This window comes from Lissotriton helveticus, chromosome 8 (assembly GCF_964261635.1).
Source record: "Lissotriton helveticus chromosome 8, aLisHel1.1, whole genome shotgun sequence".
In the NCBI taxonomy this organism is placed as follows: domain Eukaryota; kingdom Metazoa; phylum Chordata; class Amphibia; order Caudata; family Salamandridae; genus Lissotriton; species Lissotriton helveticus.
This window is the reverse complement of record NC_136069.1, coordinates 362,539,216-362,557,805: the sequence shown is the minus strand read 5'-3', so window position 1 is coordinate 362,557,805 and position 18,590 is coordinate 362,539,216. Positions and strand designations below refer to the sequence as shown.

General features: G+C 48.5%; 1 protein-coding gene across 2 annotated transcripts in view; it reads right to left on the bottom strand.

The window, feature by feature from the left end:
- RXFP2 (relaxin family peptide receptor 2) overlaps window positions 1–18,590 on the bottom strand; it is a 1,449,053-nt gene that overhangs the window by 382,052 nt on the left and 1,048,411 nt on the right. For both annotated transcript variants that reach the window (XM_078657149.1, XM_078657148.1), the window contains 2 exons: window positions 18,093–18,164; window positions 6,329–6,400 (listed from right to left, as the gene is read on the bottom strand). In XM_078657149.1, coding sequence (XP_078513275.1) covers window positions 6,329–6,400; window positions 18,093–18,164 — 144 coding nt within the window. The remainder of the gene's footprint in view (window positions 1–6,328; window positions 6,401–18,092; window positions 18,165–18,590) is intronic.

The following is an 18,590-nucleotide window of genomic DNA, read 5'->3' as shown; positions in this document are numbered from 1 at the left end:
GGACTTGACTGTCCAGGCAGTAATGCCTCGCAAAGGTGTGCAGCGAGGCCCACGTAGCCGCCTGGCAAATGTCCTGCAAAGGGACTCCCCGGCCCAGGGCAGTAGTAGCCGCCGTGGCCCGAGTGGAATGGGCCCTCAGCCCAACAGGAGGCTCCTTCCGAGCCAAAGAGTAGCATGCTTTGATGCACAGGACGACCCACCGAGAGATGGTTCGTTTCTGTACCGCCCTTCCCTTCTTCTCACCCACGTAGCCAACAAACAGTTGGTCATCCACCCGGAACTGGCGTGTGCGATCCATATAAAATGAAAGCGCACGTTTTGGGTCCAGACGATGGAGCCGCTCTTCATCTTTTGAAGGATGCGGAGGCGGGAAGAAGGAGGGTAAGGTGATGGACTGCCCAATGTGAAAAGCAGAAACCACTTTGGGCAGGAAAGAAGGTCTAGTCCTAAGAACCACCTTGTCAGGATGAACGGACAAGAAAGGAGGTTTAACAGAAAGAGCCTGGAGCTCACTCACTCTCCTGGCAGAGGTGATGGCAACCAGGAAGGCCGTCTTTAAAGTGAGAAGACGGAGAGGACAGGAATGAAGCGGCTCAAAGGGAGCACACATCAAGAATGTCAGAACCAGGTTCAAGTCCCACTGAGGCATCACGAACGGTGGATACATGTGCGTGATGCCTTTCAAGAATCTCAGTACAATAGGGGACTTGAATAAAGATGGCTGATCAGGTAGCCTTAAGAAGGCGGAAAGGGCAGAAAGATAGCCCTTGATAGTGCCCAGAGCAGAGCCCTGCTGGGCAAGGGAAAGAAGGAAGAGGAGAACCTCGGAAAGAGGGGCAGAAAGGGGATCCACAGCCTTTGCTGTGCACCATGCCACAAATCTGTTCCACCGGCAGGCGTATACCGACTTTGTGGAGGGACGCCTGGCTGCCAGAATCACATCACAGACTTCAGGAGGCAAGTCAAATGGCCTCAACTGTCGCCGCTCAATCTCCAAGCATGGAGGTGGAGACTGGACAGGTTCGGGTGGAGGACCGTCCCCTGCTGCTGCGACAGAAGTTCCTCCTGAAGGGGCAGGCGGATAGAGGGACCGACTGACATGCTGAGTAGCTCGGGATACCAGTACCTTCGAGCCCAGTCCGGAGCCACAAGGATAACTTGGGCCCGGTCGCGCCTGATGTTCTTCAGCACTCTGGGCAGAAGTGGTATAGGCGGAAAGGTGTACAACAGACCGCAACTCCACTCGCGCCGAAAGGCGTCGCCGAGCGAGTGCCGTCTTGGAAACTCCAACGCGCAGAACTGATGACATTGCGCGTTCTCTTCTGTGGCGAATAGATCTAACCAAGGCTCTCCCCATTGCAGAAAGAGGCCTCTCGCCACGTCCGAGTTCAGACGCCATTCGTGATCCACCGAGCACCGACGGCTGAGTTCGTCCGCCCTGGCGTTCAGAGAACCTGCCAGGTGTTGAACCGTCAGAGTCACGCCCTGACGTTCCAGCCATTGCCAGAGACGCAGGGCCTCCTGGCAAAGGGTCCACGACCCCACACCGCCCTGTTTGTTGCAGTACCACATGGCGGTGGTGTTGTCCGTGAACACCTGCACTACACTCCCGTTGACAAAGGGGAGGAATGCCTTCAGTGCTAGGCGAATCGCCCGCAGCTCCAACATGTTGATATGGAGCCGGGACTCCGCCGGGGTGCCAGATGCCTCTGATCTCCGCCTCTCCCAAGTGGCCACCCCAGCCCTGGAGGGACGCGTCCGTCACAACCACGTGCTCCGGTTGGGGAAGGGAGAGGCATCTGCCTCTGACCCAATCGCGGTCCGTAAGCCACCACTGCAACTGTCTCGCAGTGCCCTCCGAGATCAGGACATGGTCGGAAAGGTTGCCCTGATGCTGGGCCCACTGAAACTTCAGGTCCCACTGCAGAGCCCGCATCCGCCATCTGACGTGATGCACCAGAAGGATGCAGGAGGCCATCAGCCCCAGAAGCCGCAGCGTCAACCTGACCGAAACCCGGGATAACGGCTGAAAGATGGGAATCAAGGCCTGGATATCCCGGACCCGCCGTTCCGGAGGATAAACCCGAAACTGCGCCGAGTCGAGAACCGCTCCGATGAAAAGGAGCTTTTGAGAGGGACACAGGTGTGATTTCGGCACATTGATGGAAAACCCCAGCTCGTGCAGGAGGTCTGCCGTCATCTGGAGGTGGTGGACGACTGTGTGGGGCGAGCCCGCCTTCAACAACCAGTCGTCGAGGTAGGGGAAGAATGAAACCCCTAACCGGCGCAGATGAGCTGCGACCACCGCCATCACCTTCGTGAACACCCGTGGGGCGCTGGTAAGGCCGAACGGGAGCACGATAAACTGAAAGTGCTCGTGGCCTACCGTGAACCGCAGGTAACGCCGGTGGGCCGGCAGGACGGGGATGTGAAAATACGCATCCTGCAAGTCCAACGCTACCATCCAGTCTTGCGGGTCTAGAGCAGCCAAGACCTGAGCCAAAGTCAACATCTTGAACTTCTCCTTCCGGAGGAAGCCGTTGACGTTCCGTAGGTCCAAGATAGGACGTAGGCCCCCTTTGTCCTTCTTGGGCACCAGAAAGTAGTGGGAGTAGCAACCACACCCTACTTCTGGCCCAGGAACGCGCTCGATGGCCCCCTTGGCCAAGAGGGCCGTAACTTCCTCCTGCAGAAGTGTCAAGTGGTCCCCCGACACACGGTGGTTCTGCGGTGGCATGGCTGGAGGAGAGGTCTCGAAGGGGAGGGAGTAGCCCCTTCGGACGAGCTGCAGCACCCACCTGTCCGATGTGATAGTGCGCCAGCGGGAGTGGTGATGGCGAACCCTGCCACCCACTGGCGTCACATGAGCCTGAAAGCTCGGACTAGGAGGATTTGGAGGCTGCTGCGGGGGGAGGTGTGGACTGACCTCGCCGCTGTCCCCGACCGCCACCACGGCGGAATCCACGGCCGCCACCGTGCTGAGGAGCGTTCTGTGGTGCGTGGCTGGCAGCACGTGTGGGACCGCCCCTTCCGTGGCCACGAAAGGAGCGAAACGAACCCGTTTGCTGGCGCTGGGTCGAGAGACCCAAGGACTTGGCCGTGACCCTGGAGTCCTTGAAGCGCTCAAGCGCGTTGTCCGCTTTGTCGCCGAACAGGCGACTGCCATCGAATGGCATGTCCATCAGGGCATTCTGGACATCCGGCGAGAAGTTGGCGGATCTCAGCCAAGCATGGCGACGAATCGCCACCGTCGTGGACATCGCCCTTCCCAGCGAGTCGGTCGTGTCAAGACCACACCGTATGGAATACCTCGCCGCGTACCGGACTTCAACCAAGGCCTGGTTGAGCTTGTCCCGCACCTCCTGCGGGCATTGCGGCAGACACTCCGCGACCGTATCCCACAAAGAGTGGGTGTAGCGGCCTAAGAGGCATGCGGTATTGCAAGACCGCAGTCCTGCACTCAGAGACGAGAAGACCTTTTTGCCAAACTGGTCATATCGCTTAGATTCCCGATCGGGCGGAGCCGTCGGGAATGCGGACTGGGAAGTGGAGGCCTGGATCACCAGACTCTCAGGGGAGGGATGGGTGGAGAGGAAGGCAGGGTCGTCCGAACATGGACGGTGATGCCTGGCAACGTTTCGGTCAACAGGTGGACCGGAAGCGGGCCTGGACCAGGTGCCCAAAAGGACATCCGTCAAGGCGTCATTAAACGGCAGCAGAGACTCCTGTGGGCATGACTGCGGTTTGAACACCTCGGTGAGGATGTTAGGCTTCACCTTAGCGACGGGGAGCTCAAGGCTCAAGGCCTTGGCAGCCCTCATCAGTACCACCGAATAGGCAGCCCCAGCCTCCGACGCCACAGTGGGAGGCGAGACAAACCCAGGGTTAGGCGATTCGTCCAGACCACTGGCATCACCTAAATCACCAACCCAGTCCACATCGTACTGGCATGCTCATGACAAAGGGTCCTCAGACCCCTCCCAACCCTCTCCATAATCGTCCTCATCGCCATAGTTCGAGTCAACGATATAGACCGGCTCCTCGGAGCCAAGGGGCCCCAACGGCGCCCGACTCGGCGTCGGACGATGCCGGTCCGACTCCGCGTCAGGAGTCAGAGAGGGAATGGGGGTGGCACCGCGCGGCGCCGGCGCCCCGACGCCGGCCGGAACCGACGGCGGAGTCACGGCGCCGCGCGGAGGCGGTACCACGGGCTGCCCCGATGGAATCGGCGCCGGAGAGGCCGGTTGACCAGCCGGCGACGACCCTGAAGGGCCCAGCGGCGCCGGGGCCGGAGCCGCCGGCGGCGGCGGGGCCGGAGCACCCGGCGGCGTCGGGGCAGGTGCACCCGAACCGCTCGGGCCCCCAGACGGGACCGACGGGCCCGCAGGCGCCGTAGGCCCCGCCGGAGGAGACATCGCCCTCATAGCCATGAGGAACTCCTCAATCTCCTCGCACGACGCGCCTTCCCCAGGGACCGACGGGTATGGGGCAGACGGCGTCGGCGACCCACGCGGGGCCGCGGTGGTGGGGCCACCCGAACCCCCGGCCGCATCACGCGGGCGTCGGGGGGAGTCGGGGGTACGGTGACGACGCCCCGACTTCTTGTGTCGCTTACCTGAGGAACCGGAGGAATGGTGACGAATCCCGGAGCGCTCATGGCGGCTCCGCGATCGCTCTCTCGACCGCTCCCTCGACCGCTCCCTCGACCGCTCCCTCGACCTCCGGCCGGACCGGGACCGCTCTCGACGCGGGGCCGACACCCGGAGCTCGAGCAGCTTGCAGGACCGCTCCCGCCTAGCCTTACTCGTTAAGGCCCGGCAGTCGACGCAGGACTCCACGTCGTGGTCCGCGCCCAGACACCGGAGGCAGAGTCGATGGTGGTCGGTGACCGACATCATGCGGTCGCACCCGTCGCAACTTTTAAAACCGGGCATCCTACCGGCACCTGAAAGAGTTAGATGTAACAAAAACTTGGTCAAAAGACCGGAGTACTGCTCTTCTAACTGGCGCGGAAAAAAGAAGAACTGACGTCAGCGCGCGGAGGCGGCGTCTATATACTCCAGCGACGTCATCACGGCGCACGACGCCGACGACGCGGAGCCGCAGGGGACGCCTGCAGACGACGCCTACCGACGCGCAGGGGTACTGCTACGCAAAAGTTTCCGGATCCAGACTGACGCCTGGGGATATTCTAAGGTAAGGAATCTAATACTAACCTGTTTCTTTCAGATGTAAGTATTATATTTATACTTTGAAGTATTATTTTAGCTCGCTCCCATCAAAAGATAGACTTAATTAAAGTTAAATAAAGCCTTTTCATGTTACCCTTTGGAGCTAATGAACTACAATGGGGAAAATGAAATTGACAGTACTGCCCTCATCAAGGATTATACAACATCTTTTATGATGGCTCTGTTATTACTAGAAGGTACCGTACCATTGGGGCACCTAGGATGGACCTTGGTGGTGACTTATATGGAAACATAAGGTAGTTAAAGTACTTTTAATTCGGACATAATTGTATTTTAAAAGCAACCTGAAAAGCAGGGCTGCCTTTAAAATGAGAGCAGGCACCACAGCGGTGCACACTTAAGTGCATTAAATCCACTAGGACTCTAAACCTACATGCCCAACCACATACTAGGGACTTACAGGTAGGTTGTCAGTACCAATTGCAAAAACACTTTATAGCACTTAATTACCATTCACCCTTTAAACAGAGCACTGGCCCTGGGCATGAATATCAGCGCAAGGGCACAACAAGAGTCAGAAAACACCAGTATCAGTCAAAAATGGGGGCAAAAAGCGCTATATAAATGTTGCAATGCAATTCAATTTCGTTTTTGTGTGACTGTTGGCTTAATTTGCAATGTTTGTTCCTGGTCACTCCTCTAATGCTCTCCTATGAATCCCCCTCACTTACATTTGTGTCCGTTTAGAAAAAATCATAAATTATGCAAACACTGATTAAACCTTCAAATATCTAAAACAGCTTTGTTTATTTCAAGGACATTGCATTACATTTTTTCTGTTCTGGCCATATGTCACATTTACACACTGAAACCATTGGTAATCACCCCCACCTGTGCTTGTTTTTGTACTGACATAATGTTACTCTATAGATTTAGTGCGAAGGTTTTATTTATGTATTTAAGGGAGCTTATAAAGCACAGCTATCATTCCAGAGGAGTCTCTTGACAGTTATTTGAACGTGCCTTGTCTAAAATTACCATAATGCACTGGAACTAAATTGATTTACAAGACACATACCCGACATACTTCAAATTCAGTAATGATTTGGCATCTCAAAACGTTGGTTATTACTTACAGGAAAAATAAATTCTTTAGTCCAGTGAACAGTTCATGTGAAATAGCCATAATTGGGTTTTCATCAAGGATTCTGCCAAGACATAAAATCAATATTATTGGATGCTATTGGCTCAGTCTCTGAGGCACACAGACAGAATCTTAAAAAAGCATTAAAGCAGAAGTCAGAGGAACAGTCAATGTTGCATATTCTATAGAGACAAACAGATATTCACACTTGCTGCACTTGGCTTCTCAGAAAAAGCAATACTTCGATAATATACTAAACAGCAGATACAGCAGGATTCCCCAGCTACTTTTGATCAGCATCATTTCCCTGATTCTCCTTCCTTATTCTAGTAGTTCTTATCATAAGGTGAGTTGCACCTCAAGAAACATGTACTTTGATGCCTTCTAAAACTCGCATCATCAACAAGTGCACCCAAAGTCTTCCCCTTCCTGGTACCTGGGTCATCTGCTCCATAGCAATTTTTAAAGTGTCGTCTCACCAGTACTGAAGCAAAAAGGAGATTAGCAGACCGGTCTGCTAGGCTCTCGCTGATGAGCCTGGCAATAATTGTGCATCAGATCAGTAAACAAACACACACTGCATACAAGGATGGGCACCTCCAATTCCTGCTCCACTCATTCATGTCCAGTGTCTATCTGTGAGGCAGATTTTAGGGCATACAGACATTACAAAAATCTGTACTTTATTAACAGTCTCAGGGTAGTAAATCAGCTCACCAGGAACTTGGCGTGTGTGCGCTTTTCAGATGGTCAACCAATGAGAGTAGGAACCTGGATCCTGTGGCCCAGTCACTGTATTTCGGGCCCATTGTTGGTGATATACTGGCTCCCCCAGCTACTGGCCATTCCATGGCATATTGTGTTTGTACTGCCTTCCCGATTATAGTGGTCCATCAGTTAGATATTGGTCAGCATTCTTTGTAACAAGCTGAGTATACCTGCATGATTATGGCCCCTCAGGGCTATATTTGTGTGAATTCCTGGCAAGAAGCTAACTATACCTGCATTACAGCTGTCCATGACATACTGTGGACATTGTTAGCAACGTGCTGGCTATCTCTGCAATGACGGTGCACAACACTGAACATTTGTGGCTTTTTCTGGTGGCATGTTCATTATCCTTAAATAACAACAGCACATCCCTGAAATATTGTGAATATTCGTGGCTACATGCTTTAAGGAGCACCTTAAGTGACATTTTGTGGACATTTGTGGTTTTATGCTGCCCATACCTGAAATTTAATACTGAATCCATACACCTTGTGAGTATTTTTGATGGCATTCTAGCTACTCCTGCATGATAGTTGCCCAGGGCTGGACTGGCTGTAGTGGCCATATGGAGTTTTCCCGGGAGGCTGGAAAAGTGGGGGCCGGTTTTGAAATGGTGGGGGCAGTTTTGTGCTGCAATATCGGCCCCAGTAACACAAGCAACAAACAAATGTTCCAGCCTCCAGGGGCAGGCAGTGCTTTCCCAGGGGTCATGCAGCCATCCCAGATGCCCTCCCACTAAACCTCCTCGCAGGACCGGTCTAAGAAAATTGGCAGGGCTGCCTTCAGTTCCCAGTGTGGCCCTGTAGTTGCACATCCATAAGAACTTGTCGACATTTTTTGCAACATGCTGGTTATCCCTGCAGTGAAGTCACATAATTGTGTTCAGTCTGGGAGAATTTCTAACTATCCCTCACTGCATTGGCATCTCATCAATGGCATATTGTGAACTTTCTTGGTGACATGTGACATGCAGGGCTAAACGTGCATCTTAGCCCTTCTTTGTCACAAACCCAGAAATAAAACGACCAGATCAGTATCACAAAACCCTACATATATGGCGTGCCTGATCATCAACAACCTTAAAATTGTCCCATGGTGCCAGAAACAACCTGATGGCAGCCTAATGCACCCTTAAATGATGTGAATCAATGAGCATAGTCTTTAAATTGTAGAATTCAGATGGGGCAACAGTACTACGTTCACCTTTCCTGCCCTAAACCTAATTCTGAATAAATACACAGTAAACACAAGACCATCTATTAAGGGTCCTGTGAAATGCCTTGAAAGAGAAGACAATATTATATGACAGAGTTAGACTACTACAGCTTGATCTTAGATTGATTCACAAAGGTAACCTATGCTTTTGAGTAATTTACACTTTTGACTGTGTACTCCTTTTTTTCTATTCACAAAAAACAATTGAAAGTACATGACTACTCCTAAAAATAAATAGTAGTAAGTCCAGCACCTTATATTGCCAGGTACTGATTCTGCAACACCCTCCCATATTATTATTATTATTTCAGCTTATTAAGTGCTTGACTACCCCAGATGGGTTTCTCAGCACTAAGCATAGGTAAAAAAATTATTTTCGTACCTTAAAACAACAAGTTCTTCTGGTTCTTATGAAATGCCAGACAAGAAGTGCAATGTCTTAAGAATTCTGGGAGGGTGTTCCACAGTTTTGGCCCAAAATGTGTAAAGGAACGACCACCCATGCACATCAGATGGGTTCTGGGCATGATGCATAGATCCTGGTTACCTGATTTCAACATCCATCTGGGCTGATAGGATAACACCAAATCCTACATATAGCGTGGGTCAAATCCAGTTCTGGCCTCGAGAATAAAGCATAAGGCTTTAAATTGAATCCTCTTTTCAATCGTAAGCCTGTGGAGCTCGAGGAGAAGATACGAGACAAGACCATATTTTGGGAATAGATACAGGAGTCTAGCCATAGAGCTTTGCACAAAAAATAGAGGCCTTGTCAATTTCTAAGTAGAGAATGTTAGACCATAACCTACGTTTGAGCAAATAACTGTTCACCCAGGCAGAGACTCAGCTCAGGCCCAGATCGAGGATGGTTGGGTTAGGGCCACTAGAAGACGACGGGGAAGATGATTTATGTGTCCCATAGAAAATAATGGAAGGAGGGAATTAAAGCAAAACTCTATAGGAAATAATGTTAAATACATTTATTTAAAATTGTTAAATTACTTAACCATATATAGAAATAGTACCTAGTTAAAATTTAATTTTATAATATTTAACACCCAACTTTGGTTTTAAAAAATAACGTAACAATCATTTTTAATAAAAATATAACTACAATAATTTAAAAAAATTCTAATGTTCATTTTAATAATTACATTTTTCTTTAGGACGGAATGAATATTTTTATTTCAACTTCAGAAAAAATATTTTAACTTAAAGTAACATATTTCCATTAGACAAAGATTTCTTTCAAGATTATGTTAAAAGTGCTGCAGCAATTTTTTGTTCTACATTTAACATGAATATAGAAATGTATTTTTTATATTTAATATAAAAATATTAATTGTGCCTTGTGTGATTAATTTTCTAAATGCTTAATGGTTGAGTAGTTTGGTACACCTGTGCGTGAAAGCTCTGGAGGTTTATTTTGTTGGTGCTAAATTGCACTTCCTCAAATGGAAAGTTATGTTAGCACAGTAGTTAGTTATAGTTTGGACAAACGTTTCCATAGGGAAAGCATTTTTTCTTTTGCCAATAACTTTAGGGCCGGTTGACGAATCTTCAAGGAATTTTCAAAAAGCTTCACCTTGTTTCTTCAGCTGCTGCATTGTAAGTTTCGGGACGATCAGTCAAGAGGGCGCTGTGAAAAAACGGTGGTCCCAAAACGCATTTTCCCCATGTTAATTTGTCCAGAAAGCGTGCTTTTTGTGATTTGGTGTAAATCTGTTCAGTAGTTTTAGAGATATTTACATTTACAAAATATTGATATCTGGTAGCCCAACAGCCTTCTGAAACCCTACTGAAATTTGATTGGCTGCCAACACTTCAACCTGGAAGTGTTGGCAGCCATCTTGGGACTTGTTGGAAAAGAAAAAGGTTCAGGGGAGAAAGACCCTGACCCCCCAGGGCCAAATGCCCCATTTTTTTAGGTGGGATCCATGGATCCGGACAGAAAAAATAAGAAAAATGAAACGCGGTCTCCTGCGCTTCGGTATTAATTGGCCTCTTAGTGGGCCAGGTCCCAGGAGCCGTGGACAAATGAAGGAGGTGGGTGCACAAGCCCCGCCTCCTGGGGCTTGTTTATGCCTCCCTTGGTCTTCATTCACATAATAGTGTGGGGGTTGTCCTCGTAGCAACACCCGCGCCCTAGTGACCTCCACCTCTACAGGGCAAAATGTTCATTTTAATGTGGGAGGCATGCACCCCACTGCCCTGGGGACCACCACCTCCCTGGGGCTTCACTGACATATTAGTGCGGGGGTTGCCCTCGCGGTAAATCTGCGCCCTGGGGACTGCCACCTCCCCAGGGCAAAATGTTAATTTTAATGTGGGGGCCCATTCTGCCCTTTCTGCCCTCCCGCAGCCCTGGGGCTGCCCCCTACCTGGGGCAAAAAAAATATGAATGCGGGGGCGCCACTTCCCCGGGCAACACTTTAAAATTACATCTGGGCCCACCACCTCCCTAGGGCTAAATTAACATTGGGGCCCTAGATGACCCTGAGGATCACGCCCCCCCCCCTAGGATTGGCTCCTGCAATGTCCCAGGGCGCCCATCCCCGGGACATTGCTGTTGGCTATGGCTTGGTGGGAGCACCACTCCCACCAAGCCAAAGCAAACATAGCTCCGCTTCGTGCCAGTGAGAGCATGAAAAAATGCTCTTGCATGCAGTTCGGGCTGGACTGTTCCCATGAGGCACAGGGTCAGACTGATTTGCATATAGCCATGTCTGAACTGGGGTGGCAGAGTGGGCTAAAGAACGGTGATGGATTAAACCCAGATCTTTTGACTGGGTGTGAGTGTTTGATTGATTCAGATGCTCCGTCCATCACCACCCCCTTTTGTACCCCTTTTGGCCGCCATAAGTGTGGAGGGTATGCTCAGACGTGAGTCCCTTGCTCACTTTGCCACTGGATTCAAGCAAGCCGGGCTGAAGACGGCTGGAATGCCAGAAACCGGTCCTCTGAAGCTTGTTTCTGGTCCAGGGAAGACATGGTTTAGCAGTTCGGGCTGGACTGTTCCCATGAGGTACAGGGTCAGACTGATTTGCATATAGCCATGTCTGAACTCGGGTGGCAGAGTGGGCTAAAGAACGGTGATGGATTAAACCCAGATCTTTTGACTGGGTGTGAGTGTTTGATTGATTCAGATGCTCCGTCTATCACCACCCCCTTTTGTACCGCTTTTGGCCGCCATAAGTGTGGCAGGGTATGCTCAGACGTGAGTCCCTTGCTCACTTTGCCACTGGATTCAAGCAAGCCGGGCTGAAGACGGCTGGAATGCCAGATACCAGTCCTCGGAAGCTTGTTTCCGGTCCAGGGAAGACATGGCTTAGCAGTTCGGGCTGGACTGTTCCCATGAGGCACAGGGTCAGACTGATTTGCATTTAGCCATGTCTGAACTGGGGTGGCAGAGTGGGCTAAAGAACGGTGATGGATTAAACCCAGATCTTTTGACTGGGTGTGAGTGTTTGATTGATTCAGGTGCTCCGTCCATCACCACCCCCTTTTGTACCGCTTGCATGCATGAAGCAGAGCAGAATGGCTTTCGGACAGAGGGAGCTGCATGTTAGCAGCTCTGTCTGTCCAAAAGCAATGCCGGCTCCTGCAGGATACTGCGTGCCGACATGGACCGCGGGGGCCTCCAGGCTCCCCCCAAGGTCCCCATCAAAGTGTCTGGCTGCCCTGGGTAGGACCAGGGCACCCAGACAAGTGGCCAGACCCCGGGGGATGTGGTCCCTTGGGCCGGAGCCCAAAAGACTGGCCCTGGGGGAGGGGGTCCTCAGGGCTAAAATCGTCCCAGGAAAGGGGGAGCTATGCAGCCCCCATCCCTTAAAAAAAAGAAAAAAGAAAAATGTTTAAAAAATCCTGCAAGTTGACGGAGGCCACACCCCATTCACCACCACTCTGCAAACATGCCTCCTGGTGCAGTGGTGATTGGGGAATGAAGTCTCCTTGACTGCTGAGGTTCTTTGGGAGCTATAAAGCCCTTCTGTTACCTTCAGTAAGTCCCAGACAGTGGGAGTGCTGAGAGGCCCCTTCCTTTCCTTGGAGAGAGGATGTAGCCTTAAGGCTGGAGCGGTCGACCTCAAAGCTGGGGAATTGGGTTCGAGTCTCAGCAACGACGCTCAACATCCTGTGATTCTGGGCAAATTACTTAATCTCCCTCTGCCTAACAAAAATGAATGTGTTCTTCTGGTGCTCACGTATAGCGCTCTGATACCCTATGTCTTGGGTCTAGTTCATGCTTTATAAAAAAAACCTCTAAAAACTCTTTCTCCGCCACTCTACAAGTGCACCTCCTGGCACAGTACTATTAGGGGGATGAAGTACCCTTGGCTCTTGAGGGTACTTTGGGGCCAACTACCCCTCCTGTTACCTGTAGTATGACCTACACAGCTGGATTGCTGAGAGGTTTTCAGAAGCCATGCCTCCTTTCTCCACCACTCTGCAAATGCGCCGCCTGGTGCGCTGATGGTTGGGGAATGAATTCTACTTTATTTCTGAGGGCCTCAGGGCTGCTGTCAGCCTCTTGTGTGGTTGTCCCCGGCCGGAGCTGTCATCCAGGCGTCACCGCCAATCACAGCACCAGGAGGCACTTGATAAATAGGAAGCGGGCTCCCGCAGCGCTGGCTGTGCCCAGGCAAAGCCCGGGACAAGGGCGGGCCTGTCTGCACCCGCCATAGCCCGGAAGAGACTGAACTGGGCTTACTCTCCTGGCTGAGCTGTTCTTCGCTAGTTCCCGCAGAAGCTCCATCTGATGTAAGCCACCCTGTTAATACCTACTTGGGGTTGCCAGAGTTTTCCTCCATATAGTGGTGTCACTTGATTGTGTGCTGTCTCTTGCTTCCAGGATCAAATAAGTATCCTTGTGCTATTTCCTAAATGGCTAAAGGGAAGCAACAGGTGACTAAGAAGGGGACACCCAAGACTCTTCAAAAATCCACACTTGATTATTTTTTTACCAAAGCCGCCTCTCCCAATAATAAGGAAATGTTGGCAGTTAAACGTCGGCTATCGCTGGGTAGTTGCTCTCTGGGACCACTGAATCAAGACCTCCTGTCTGGTGGGGAGGTCGAGACAAATGATCATGGTGTACCCGGATATGAGTTGTCTCAAATTACTACCCAAACTGAGCTACTCCCACAATCATCCAACCTAGTTCTCCCTCTACCAACTTCTACGGATCCTGATCCTCCGGTTAAAAGGAAGAAGAAGACAAGACCTATGGAACCCACAACTGGAGCTAAGACTAGGACAAAGAAAAAGTTGCAGGACCAAACGCAAGGGCGCTCTAGCATTTGCCCATCCGCTGTCACTGTGCAAAACTCTGACCTTTCCATTTTACCTAGCCCTACGTACGATGGTGAAATTTTTATAAATCAGTTGCAGGAACTTTTATCCAAGAATTTTAACCCAATTCTATCCAGACGTTATAAGCTTGCGCAAAATGTGGATCTTATACTAAAATCTGTCACATGTGCCTCGGATGGGGGAGGAAAAAATCCACCACATTTTCAGGGTAGTTCCAACAAGGTGGGGTCTCATGGCACTACAGATACCCATCATAGGCAGGAGAACCAATCTACTGTTGACCATTGTGTAGGATTGCCTGGGTCGGGAGGGTAGCTCTGCGGGCTGCCAAAAAGGGCCAGAGCACACCAGCCATACAAATTCTTGTGATGCTTTGGGAAATAGGCCCCGGCATGGTACTGTGAGTTCTATCACCACTTCCTCGGGGGCGGGTGCACCAAGGCAACGACCTAGCCAGTTAAATGCTTTGGACCACCCTGTCATACCATCACATAAGGTGGTCCTGTACCTACCACCCAAATGCTGCCCCTACGTTGTTATACTTACCAATGTTCCTTGTTATACACTATTACTCAAGAATTCATAAAAAAAGAAAATGTTTGGTTCTGGTTCTCTCACTCGACGAAATTTAATATCTCCCATTATAAATATATTTCTATGGTAAGAAGAGTGGGATGGGTTGGCCCCCTAAGTAAGTCCATTGATGGTGATTGTGTGGTTGTAACCTGACAGAATTTGGATCTTGCAGGGCTTACAATCAGGAGTTGGCATAATAGGCCCAATAGGGGTTCAGCACAGGGGATAGGCATCATGTCACTAGGTTTTTTTTTTACAGACACCTTAAATCAGGAATCCCATCCCACCCTCCCTCGGTTAGACCTGCGGGAGGCATCCTTATCTGGGTAATATCTCTCTAGCATGTAAAATCAAGCACCTTAACATAGACTCCCAGGAGATATTGGCTGTTGCCTTGAGCTCGCTAAAAGGGGATACTCTTGTTAGGGTTTTTAATAGTTATGATAGGTTTAAAACCCCCTCACAAACCTTCTAACACTATGACTGCAGGAGTTAACTTTCTGGAATTAGATAGGAACAATACCCCCCTTCACAGTCCCTCAATACCTCCCTCACAGTCGGAGACATTAACACATTGTATGAGCCTTGGACTATGTACAGGAATTAATGATGGAAGAGGAAGCTGCCAGAGGTATTACTAAGCTCAAAATCCCGCCACTAAAAAGATGTACATGTGTAGCAAAGCAAGTCTTACCGCTTACTCTTACTTATGGGGTGCGGGCTTGTAATGGGAGGACTCGTGCAGACCACAGGTCAGATTACACCTTTAAGAGGAAAATACCAGAAGGACAATTGACTATATTTTAGTCGATCTTGATCTTTGGCCACACGTTATGTATATGGCCATTCTTGATCATAATGCCCTATTTTTAAGCCGTTCCGGGTTACCGGTAATTATCCTTCAGTGTAGTTCATCGAGGGGTCAGATTGTAACCTCAAACAACAAAAAGAGAATTAAGTGTTCTAATGTAGTTACCAATGACAAGCCCCTTGCCGGAATCTACAATGAGGTGGCACAATTCCTACAGAAGTTATCGAATGCCAACATAAATGATGATAGCATTTTAGCTAGCTATCTAGACCTGACAGACAATATTTCCCCTTTTTTTTAAATCCCAGGGAGGTTCGCTCCCAGTCAAGCAGAAAAATTAACCCTGGTATAATAAGGATTGCAGGCAGGCAACAGTCGAACTGAGGGAGGCAGTAAAGGAGGGGATGAGGTCCAACATACTGAATTCAAGGAAGAACTACAAGAGCACACAAAGGGAAGCCAAACGTAACTGGGAAACTGAGAGCTGGCATAGTTTAGTTGAGGCTTCTAAGCAAAAAGATTGATGTTTATTTTGGCATCAACTTTCTAAAGGGGTTACCTATCAGGTTGCTGAAAATGACTCTTACATACAACCGCACACCTAGGAAGGGTATTTTTAAGCACTAAATGCACCGGACGAAGGTGAGGCAGTGGGTTTCACAGAGGATGAACCCAGAGAACACAACGTGGAGCCTGAACCTAACGAGTATGTGAGTTTTTCCCTTATGAAAGTTAAAAATGCAATCACATCACTCCAAACTGGTAAAGCCCCTGGGCTAGATGGACATCCTGGAGATCTCTATTAATCAGAGCCCAATATTTGGGGCCCCCTGCTCCATGCTTCTTTAAAATGCTATCATTCGTGGTACGTGGAAGGGTGTTGAAATTATACCCATAAAAAAAAAAGAGGGCAAAGGAGACCCGGCAAATTTTAGGCCCATCAGCCTCATAGACGTGTCCCAAAAAAGTTTTAGTAAATTAATTTTAACTCGCATCCAAGATTGGGCATAGGACAACAATATTATTTTGCATCTGCATGTGGGGTTTCATGCTGCCTCCAGCACTATAGATCAAGTATTCAATTTTTTAATGCTTATCTGGAAAGAGGTCACCCTCAAGAAAGGTCATCTTTATGTAGTATTTGTTGACCTGAAAACTGCTTCTGATTCTATTGACCGTACTCGGCTCTGGACTTCCTTGATGGACATGGGACTTCCCCATGCCCTACTCCACCTTTTAACCTGGTTACACCAGGATAACTACACCAGAGTCCGATGGAATCAAGATGGGAGGCAGTCCAGTAATATTTTAATTGGGAAAGGAGTATGCCAGGGGTGCATGCTAGCACCAACCTTGTTCACCCAATACATGAATGAGCTCATAAAGGAGCGGAATGACTGTGATGGCGATCCTCCGAAGCTGGGTGATAAGCAAACACCTGCGCTTTTGTTTGCTGACGATACGCTACTTATATCCAAGACCCCTAAGGGCATCCAAAATGTTCTTATTAAATTTTCAAAAGCGTGTGACTCTAGGGGACTGAAAATCAATTGCATCAAAACTAAGTACATGGTCTTTAACCCTTACAAATCAGCCAAGGGTAAAGTGATGCTGGAAGGACAGCCCTTAGAGCAGGTTAAAGCCTTTGATTATTTAGGCGTCAGAATAAGCGAGAACCTGGCATGGTCCCCACAAATTTTGAAGAGTGTTCTGAAATTACAACAAGTAGATGGTGCAATTGTTCAAAGAGCCAAACGTTCAGCCTTTCACCCAGTTTCCCCCGCAATAGAAATCCATAGGGGAGAGGGCTCGGGCGCAGCACTCTACGGCGCTGAACTTTGGGGTTTGGAGGACACTAAACAACTACAAGTAGCAGAAAATACATTTCCTAAAAGCGTTTTAAAATATCCCAAATAATACTCTCCTACTACCACTACGCACTGACCTTGGGTTAAAATCAATCTTCCATTGTGCTGCACTAAAGGTGCTTGTGTTCTGGGTAAGACTATGGACCAGCAAAACGCAAATACCCGTAAAAGATGCTGTAGAAGAACTGCTGTCCATACAAAGGAAATCAGGTCTCTTACCATGGTTTGGGAAGGTTAAGGGGTGCCTTATAAAGATAGGGATGAGTACCCTATGGGATGACTCCCGCTCTATCTCAAGGAATATGCTTCCCCAACTAAAATTAATGTTTTGGAATTTTATTAACACTGGTCGAAATGAATTAAGGTCACCAGGTATTTTAACAACACAATTTATAAATGTTAAAAGTTGCCCCAAATGTGAAATGTATATGGATGAAGTAGTACCCCGCAAGCACCTGCACTTTACATTCAGTTTAGATTCAGCACCCTTCCCTTAAACTCCGTGAGAAGCAAATGGTTGAACTCAACTCTCACCCCAACGTGTTCACAAAGGGCATTTACTACTAATGCCCTTTGCAAATACCAAAAGTCGTGAAGTTAGAGTTTTGTCTCATTTTACCTTTGTGAATTGAGCCCAACGTGTTAACTGTGGGTGTTTCCCCACCATTGTGAAGTACACAAACATTTTGTGCAGTTTGTCCACTCAGATTGTCCACGTGTTTATCTAATGAAGCAAGTGCAGGGCTGTGGAAATAGCTCCAGAGTTTAAATCCTCCTTCAGGCGCCATAGTTTGATTATGCCTGAATCGTGATTTTGGTTCAAGTTAGAATGAGGATCTAAATACATACATTTATGTTTTCGCTCAAAGCTCTGTCTACTAATTTTAGTGGTTAGGGGCTTGCATCAAAAGCCATAGGTACCAAGCATGGGACATCCGCTTGATGTAAAGTGATACAATGCAGGGGAAAAGCACGATTTGCATTACTTTTAGGGCACCATATCCAGTACATAATGTTTTGCGCTGGAAAGTACATTTTTTATAAGGACTTTGTGCCAATATGTGTCATTTTGCTTAAATTTGCAGCTACGCAATGATATGATCCTGGTCATGATAATATTAGCGCAGTATAAGGAGCTTACATTTTATAATGGGTAAAACTGTTTTGAGAAGCAATTCAAAGGAAGAATCAGAGGCAATACTCACAACCACTGTAATTCATGGAGATGACTGAAAACCCCTGGCTTCAGGTGGGCGATGCAGTTGTTGCTGAGATATCTACAAATGTAGTCAGAACGCATATGAACATACATTTTATTATATTACAATCATGAAATAAATCCGTTTTAGTAGAGAAAGGTAATACAGATTACACAGAGTTACAATCACTTCATTGATTTTATGATGGATTGTACGTGCAGTATTTATTTAAGTAAAATATTTCAAAATCACTGAGATCTTCCCTGCAGATAAGGTAGATTAATTAGTCCATAGGAAAAACACAGATTTTGTTTCTCTAAATGTTTTGGCGCTATGCAATAAATCTTTTTCAAGAAGCACATCATTTTTTTAATGTCAGGCTAGTCTAGTGTGTTCATTGTTTCTAAATCGAACGGTTGGATTCATAGCAACTATTTACAGTTAAGCATTTTGTGATGTCTCAATATGTGTTCAGTCTCGAAAAAACGAATTCCTCAGGCCATT